The sequence below is a fragment of the Culicoides brevitarsis genome, chromosome 3 (assembly GCF_036172545.1).
Source record: "Culicoides brevitarsis isolate CSIRO-B50_1 chromosome 3, AGI_CSIRO_Cbre_v1, whole genome shotgun sequence".
Taxonomy (NCBI): domain Eukaryota; kingdom Metazoa; phylum Arthropoda; class Insecta; order Diptera; family Ceratopogonidae; genus Culicoides; species Culicoides brevitarsis.
The window spans coordinates 236,355-243,528 of record NC_087087.1 but is presented as its reverse complement, the minus strand read 5'-3'; the positions used below and the strand labels follow the sequence as shown (position 1 = coordinate 243,528).

The 7,174-nt window shown below is 31.5% G+C and overlaps 2 protein-coding genes across 4 annotated transcripts; both read right to left on the bottom strand.

The window, feature by feature from the left end:
* Positions 1–285: 285 nt before the first annotated feature.
* LOC134834804 (synaptic vesicle glycoprotein 2B-like) lies at positions 286–4,154 on the bottom strand. Of its 3 annotated transcripts, none has more exons than XR_010162180.1 (11): positions 3,703–4,154; positions 3,564–3,639; positions 3,422–3,507; positions 2,820–2,982; positions 2,331–2,756; positions 2,169–2,276; positions 1,858–2,111; positions 1,509–1,796; positions 1,093–1,447; positions 644–812; positions 286–592 (listed from the first exon to the last, which is right to left on the bottom strand). XR_010162180.1 is itself a non-coding variant. In XM_063849587.1 (9 exons), the coding sequence occupies exons 1-9, from the start codon at positions 3,824–3,826 to the stop codon at positions 1,410–1,412; spliced, it is 1,563 nt and encodes a 520-aa protein (XP_063705657.1). In that variant the 5' UTR covers positions 3,827–4,154; the 3' UTR covers positions 889–1,409. The 3 variants fall into 3 exon arrangements, 1 of the variants encoding a protein (XP_063705657.1); XR_010162181.1 differs by having other exon boundaries at positions 660–812; XM_063849587.1 differs by lacking the exons at positions 286–592; positions 644–812 and having other exon boundaries at positions 889–1,447.
* A 332-nt stretch (positions 4,155–4,486) lies between these two features.
* LOC134834629 (synaptic vesicle glycoprotein 2B-like) lies at positions 4,487–6,399 on the bottom strand. The gene is made up of 4 exons (XM_063849363.1): positions 5,877–6,399; positions 5,304–5,819; positions 4,689–5,242; positions 4,487–4,620 (listed from the first exon to the last, which is right to left on the bottom strand). Exons 1-4 carry the CDS (start codon positions 6,290–6,292, stop codon positions 4,577–4,579), a joined length of 1,530 nt encoding a protein of 509 aa, XP_063705433.1. The 5' UTR covers positions 6,293–6,399; the 3' UTR covers positions 4,487–4,576.
* Positions 6,400–7,174: the final 775 nt, after the last annotated feature.

Below are 7,174 nucleotides of genomic sequence, written 5' to 3'. Positions count from 1 at the left end.
AAAGGGTAAGAGGTTACACTCTAACTAAACATTGTTGATGCATAGTAGAATATTTTTGTTATATTGAAATAAAGGCAATAAAAGATGCAAATTAATCAAAATAGTTATCATTTGAGTCGAGGGAAAAACCGAGAGATTTAATTTGGTTGCTATGAAAACGTTTGTACTTTAGCTTTAAATACTATATTATCATAAATAGACGTCAAATATTGGATACGTGCTTATTGTCAGTTTTTATTTTAAGGAGTTAGTTCCGCGTAATTTTGTGCATAAATAAATAATAAGATGATTTATGCGTGTTTATTTAAAAATATTTCTTGTTGTTTATTTTATCTAGAATATACGAATAAAATGCATCGAAAGTTTTTTGTGTTGATTGTTGCTTCATTGGTCCTAATGATGGGATATTCATGTGTAGCCTTGTCGGATGAAAATGATCAAGAAGCTCGACGAAATGTATATGACGAATACGATTCTGAAGATATTGCCAATGCTCTCGCGTTCCTTGAAGAGCTCGAACGACGACATGGATTTCATGCGAGACCGAGGTAAGCAAAAGTAACATAAATTTGTCATAATTGACTTTACGTTCCTGTTAAACATTTAATATATTATGCGTTCATTTCTCAGAACTGTCACTTACATAAGAAAAATTCAACCTTGCTTGCATTTCTTTTGATTGCTCTTTCTGTCTGCGTTTCTTCTTCTTCTGCTTCATCTTGAATGACTTAAAATAGAGTCGTTGTTATATTTCGTTTCTCTATATTTTGTTGTTCATAGCTCTGTGTAAAATCGTATTCCATTAACAATCCCTGCATGTAAAAATATTACAGAAGTCATGGGAATCCCATAAGTATATATTTTTTTTTAAAATTAATAAACGATGTGAAGTGAAATAAATAATAGCAGCAATATATTTTTGATTAAGTAAATCAACAAAGTGTGCAGGCACACAAATACACACACACCTTTTAACCATGACCATGGTTAGTTCAATGTGAAAGCAGGCTTTTCCTGTTCATTCGAACTCTTTTGATACAGAATATTTTATTTAAATCCAAAATTTGAAATCTGAAATTTTTTAGAAATTACCTGAAGTTTCTTGAATTTTGTTGCTTTTTCGTGACAATGATTGCTTCTGTAATTGCTACATTATGTAATTAGGTATGCAATTTTTGCATGACAACGTAAACATATACATATGTTAAAAGTAAGTTGTCAGTAGAGTTGATAAATTCTCTTGTAATAGAAGATTTCGTTCGATGCTAACTTGAGTTTTGATATTTTCTCATATGTTGAATTTTATTTACATAAAAATGATAATTAGTTAAGTATAAATATTCACTTCTATGGCTAGATTTCATAAGTTACAAACAAATACTGATATATTTCAACTTGATGGGAACGACTCATCGGAAAGGCAAAAAGAAATTTAGGCAAGCAGCAACTATAAAAAGAAAACGAATTAGTTTTCACGGATATCAAAAGTCTACAGTAAAAACAATTACCAAGTACTACAATACTAAAGAAGGCAAAAGTTGCTTCACAATTCGATTCGATGAAAACTCCAACAATATTACTGCCTACAGTTGTGCCTAATCTTCCGCACATCAAGATTATACAAACAGCCATCGCTCTTACTTTTGTTGGAAATAAAGCGACAACGCCATTTGATATAACTGAAATTGACACGCCGGCATTCACGATAAAGATTGAAAAGGCGGTAAGTGTTATCATTGGATCTTCTAACCAAAGTAATGAAAGGCCACAAATGCCGGAAACAAAAAGACCGAAAGCTAAAAGATTTTAAAATTTGAACATTATTCGAGTTATTCAGCAAATTTGTTCAATTCTTGCCTAATATGTATCCTCGTCCAACTCGACGAATAATGAAAGCGATTATAAATACTGCAACTGTATAATATGTGCCGAGAATAAGGGAGTCGATATAAACTTTTGTTGGAATTGTATCTACACAAGATTCGTCTGCTTCTATAGTTTCATTTGTATGCGGCGGATGATAATTTATCAATTGACAAACTGTTCCCGAGATATTTGAAGTGCTTACAGTATTTTGCAAATCCGCAAACCAAATGCCGATACCGCCAGATCTACAATGAATGATTATAAAATAGATCTTGATTAAAAAAAGACTGTTTAAGACTCACGCAAAAAATACGGCAAACATCATGTAACAATTGATGGCAAGAAAAATAACGAGAGGTTTTTTCAATAACGGCTGTGTTTGATCCCACATTGATTTTACAATTTGTGTGCTGAAAGAAAATTTTCGATTAAAAGTTTAATTTTTACTGTATATCTTTACTTACAATCCTTTTGCAGCTTTTCCTGTTACTTGTTCACGTTCAATTTCTGATATTAATTTTTTCACTGGATAAAATTCAACATTCTCCTTTCTATTTTTCACGTACATCCATTGCAACACTTTCAGCGCATCTTCTTCTCTTCCCTGTGCCATAAAGTATCTGGGACTCTCTTTAAATCTCGTCAACATTAAAGCTGCACAAAATCCAGGTAATGTGTATGCCAACAAAAGAAGTCTCCATGGGCGGAAATCCATTGCTCCAAATAATGGCAGACGAAAATCATTTGATAAGATCAACCAAGCAATTGCCGGAATATATAGTGCTGATATTCCAACACTCATACTTGCCCATGCAATCACTGTAGAACGATGTTTGTTTATATGAAATTCTCCTAAATAAGCATAGACACTACTTGATGCTGCAGATACACTGAAAAATGAAAGAAAAAATCAAAATAATAAAAATCTCAAAATGACGAAAATAGAAACTCACAAAAATCCAACGACAAATCTACAAATGAGGAAAACCGTAAATGTAGGAGCCACGCTTGAACAAACAGCAGCAACGTTCGAACAGAATAGCGAAAAGAGCATTATCTTTTTACGCCCTTTTGTATCAGCTAAATAGCCCCACATATAGGCAGGGATCATAATTCCTGTAAAATACAAAATTAAAAAAAGTGAGATAATGAATAATAATATAAATATGATTTCTATCGAATTGCCCTAAACCGAGTCAAAGATCAAAACGATAGATAGAAGCGTATTTCATGAATCTTATCATCTAAGTCACGATTTATGATTAAATTCAAATGTTTTTTCGACAACAGAATTTTCCATAAAACGCATCTATTTTAGTCAAAATTTCAATAATATCACGCTAGCGACAGAAAGCATGCCAATGTCAAAAAATGATTATGCAAAAACTAGGTAGTTATCTATCTCTCATGTTCGCTTATCAGTCATCTGCTAAGTTAAATTATATTTACTTTTTAATAAAGCTGACAAATATGATAAACTTCTTAATAAAAAATGCTCCAATTTCCAAGTTCAAAAAAAATTCAACTCACTGAAAGTATTTCTCTTTTTCATTACCTATAAATCCTGTTGACGATACCATTCCTTTTGCCGTTGATGAGAGTTGTAAGTCACATTGCGAAGGTGTAATGATCATCATCATTCTGCAAAAATGCATCATTAAATCTGAGAGATATTGTCTAAAAAGGGAATTGCTCACCCCATCGTTTCATTAATTACTGCTGAAAGAATTAAGCCACAAATGAATATGCACATAATTTGCACTTTTCCAAAACCTAAATGAAATTTTTGTTCATTAATAATAAAAAAAGCCACTTTCATTCTAACAAAAATTTTACCAATAAATTGTAATGCATCGTCAAAAAGCCATGCCTTTGTCTCTGGATCTTGTTTATTAATTTCTATGGAGTGTGAAGAGCAGTTCCTATCACTAACTACGTCATCTTTTATCCGTGGAGGCATTTTTGACACGTTTTAAGTCCTAATATTTTGGTTTGATGACGTTAATAATTCTCTTAAAATTTCAGTTGTCAATTGAATTGCGTTCTTTATAAATTAACTTTAATTGATCGAATCAAAATACATCCAAAACTATCAGTAGAACGTGCGACTTTCAATAACAATAAAAAACAACTGATAGTTTAAAATGAAATTATTTCTCTCTCTCTTCAATTTTTTTTTTGTTGAAACTTGTTGTGCTTGAAATTTTTTGCTTTTTTCTTTTTTTTTTCAAGTACACATAGAAATGGCCCGATGAGATTTTCAAGTCTTTCCCGGTTTGTTTCTGATAAGGTACTGAACCACATTTCAAAAGATTCCGTAAGCTTTATTAAAGATTTTTTGCCAAAATGTGTTTGTATGAGTGGATTTTGTTGTTTTTTTAAGCCAATGATGATGAGTCGTCATAATTATACTTTTATAGTTACAATAATAATAATAAGCAAGTAAAGGGAAACACAGATAAGAATCTATCTCGCCATAATCTAAATATGTGGCAAAAATGCATAAACTAATTTATGAATCATCGTATTTTTGTTCGTTTCATTTTCGATTTGTGAAAAGTCTCCAAATTAGAATAAAACTGTTTTTTTAGTTTTGTTAGAAATAAAATAAAGTGAATTTGAAATATTTCTCTTTGTAAAATCAAAGTCAAATGGAGCATATGTTTATTATTTATCGTGTTAATAGAACACAAATTTTACATTTTAATTGTTAAACTGAACTAAAAGAGAGTAAAATGTTTAAAAGACCAGCCCCTGTTTTAACCAAAAATATCAAATAATTACTTTAAGATGTCATACGAATGAAATTAATATCTACTTACCAAAAACCATGCCTGCTAAAACTCCAATCGTCATCTCGCAATTATTCTCAAAAAACCTTCCGATAAAGTTGCTTCCAACAACAGATCCAACTCTTCCCATAGTCAGGATTATACACAATGCCATTGCACGATAGTTGGTAGGAAAAAGTAATACAGCACTTCCCGTTACGACAGAAACAATAGGGCCACTCATCGAAAGAAAAGATGTAAATGTAATCAGAGTTACCATTGGTTGTGTTACCCAAAAAAGGGATAGTCCGCAACAAAAGGATGTAAAAAGGAAAAGACCCGATATGAAGCAACGACTCATGCAATTCAAAAAACAAGTAATGAAGATGAAAGTTGAAGTGTAAAATATACCGAGAATGAAAGCAGGAGCATAGACGTCATTGGAAATGGTTTCATCACATTCTTGCAGTGAATTTTGGATTGCAGTAGAATTCATTATTGAACTGATTTTAGATGGAAAAATAACGCTGCAAAGAGTGCCTTTGATCGTAGACTTTGAAACACGATTTTCGATTTCCATGTACCATAAACCAAGGGAAGCAGATCTACGGGAGAAACAAAAGTTAATCATATTTACTTTTATCTTAAATATCAAATTTGAATTACGTAAAAAATATAGCAAACACAATGAGAAAACTAACAACAAGATGTTTGACATATGGCGGTTTTAATATTGGCAACGCTTGAGTAACAATCGACTGTAAAAATGTTTTTCTTTTTGACACATCACTTTCATTCGTTTCACATTTCAGCTTCTTTATTGGAAGCTTTCCTTTTTCTATATTTTTCTTATAAATCCATTCAAGTCCTTTAAGTGCCTCAGGGATGTTATTCTGTGCCATATGATATTTTGGACTCTCAGGAAGAAAGAAAAGCGCAATGGAAGCTATCAATCCCGGCAAAGCAAACAAAACAATAAGAAATCGCCATGGTCTATAATGAAGTAATCCAAAGATCGACAAACGAAAGTCAAGAAATGAAAACACAAGCCATGCAACAGTTGGAACATAAAGTTGTGATAATCCAAAGAATGCACTTGCTAAAGACATTATCATTTGTCGGTTTTTTTCTGGCGTAAACTCTCCGAGGTAGGGATATGTACTTCCGATTGAACCTGAAAGGCTGTTAAATTCATTAAAATCGAAAAAAAAAAACACTCTTAATATATACTTTACTTACAAGGCTCCCACAAAAAATCGTAGCAGAACAAAAGATGAATAATTCGGTGCAAAACTTGATAAAATTGATAGCGTGCTCGTACAAAGAAGTGTCCATTTCAAAACTTTTCTTCTGCCCCGTGTATCACTTAAATATCCCCAAATGAATGCCATAGATACAATGCCAACATATACGATACTCGACATGACTCCTTTTTCAGCGGCTTTCAGAGAAAGATCACATTCGGCACTTTTCATTATGAAACTCATCGCCATCGTTTCTGTCATCGATGCTGAAATTATTAAACCTCCAATGAAAGTCAAGTAATAGTGTATTTTTCCAAGCCCGATGTACGATAAAGCATCTTCAAAAGACCATTCGCGATCATCTTCATCTTGCACGGGTATTGTGAAAACTTCATTTGTTGTCTTATTCATCGCAAAATATAGACTGAAGCATTTTCTACACAATTGTACATATAAACCTTGAATCAAGGTCAAGTTTGTTGTAATATCTAAATTTTGCTTAAAATGGAAATATGTTTTTCTCTTCTATATAAGGACTGTTGTATACGCGCTCTAAAAATCGACTAAGATTCGCATTGTCATCTCCTTTCTTATCACTTTCTCGTTAGATAAGATCAATTTTATCGTGTCATTGTTTTATTAAGAAGAGATAAGTTGCAACTTGCAAGTGACTGTTGTCTTCTATTTCTCAATCTAAGTTTTCTCTCTATCTTTAACAGAACCCAATTTATCTCTACAAGATCATTCTCTCCTGAAATCGTGCATCGATTAATAGGTTATTTCATATTAGACGTTTTAGATAAAGCTCATTCGCATCAACATAGACCAAGGTAATGTTTGATTAAGAAAAAATTGATTTTTAGCGTAGACTTAAAAAAAATCTATGTTTCTTAAATGTATTTCTAAAGTTTTGAAATGTATTTCCATTTGATTTTTCATTTTTGAAAATTTGGAAAAAAAAATTTTTCTCTTCGTTAAACACCTTCTCATGAAACTTACACTGAACAATGTTTTTCATAAAAAAAAAATTTTTTTTTTTGAAAATTTGGAAAAAAAAATTTTTTCTCTTCGTTAAACGCCTTCTCATGAAACTTACCCTGAACAATGTTTTTCATCAAAAAAAAAATTTTTTTTTGAAAATTTGGAAAAAAAAATTTTTTCTCTTCGTTAAACGCCTTCTCATGAAACTTACCCTGAACAATGTTTTTCATAAAAAAAAAAAAAAATTAAATTTGGAAAAAAAAAAAACACCTTTTTTACTCTTTTTCTCATGAAACTTACACTGAACAATGT

What these genes read in the sequence shown, in the direction of transcription:
- LOC134834629 (XM_063849363.1), bottom strand. Translation starts at nt 6,292, where the DNA reads ATGAATAAGACAACAAATGAAGTTTTCACAATACCCGTGCAAGATGAA. An exon ending in CGATTTTTTGTGGGAGCCTT is followed by an intron (nt 5,820 to 5,876) that starts GTAAGTAAAGTA and finishes TGAATTTAACAG; the next exon opens with CCTTTCAGGTTCAATCGGAA. An exon ending in GTGTTTGCTATATTTTTTAC is followed by an intron (nt 5,243 to 5,303) that starts GTAATTCAAATT and finishes TTTCTCCCGTAG; the next exon opens with ATCTGCTTCCCTTGGTTTAT.
- LOC134834804 (XM_063849587.1), bottom strand. Translation starts at nt 3,826, where the DNA reads ATGCCTCCACGGATAAAAGATGACGTAGTTAGTGATAGGAACTGCTCT. An exon ending in ATCGTCAACAGGATTTATAG is followed by an intron (nt 2,983 to 3,421) that starts GTAATGAAAAAG and finishes TGTATTTTACAG; the next exon opens with GAATTATGATCCCTGCCTAT. An exon ending in TGGACGAGGATACATATTAG is followed by an intron (nt 1,797 to 1,857) that starts GCAAGAATTGAA and finishes AAAATCTTTTAG; the next exon opens with CTTTCGGTCTTTTTGTTTCC.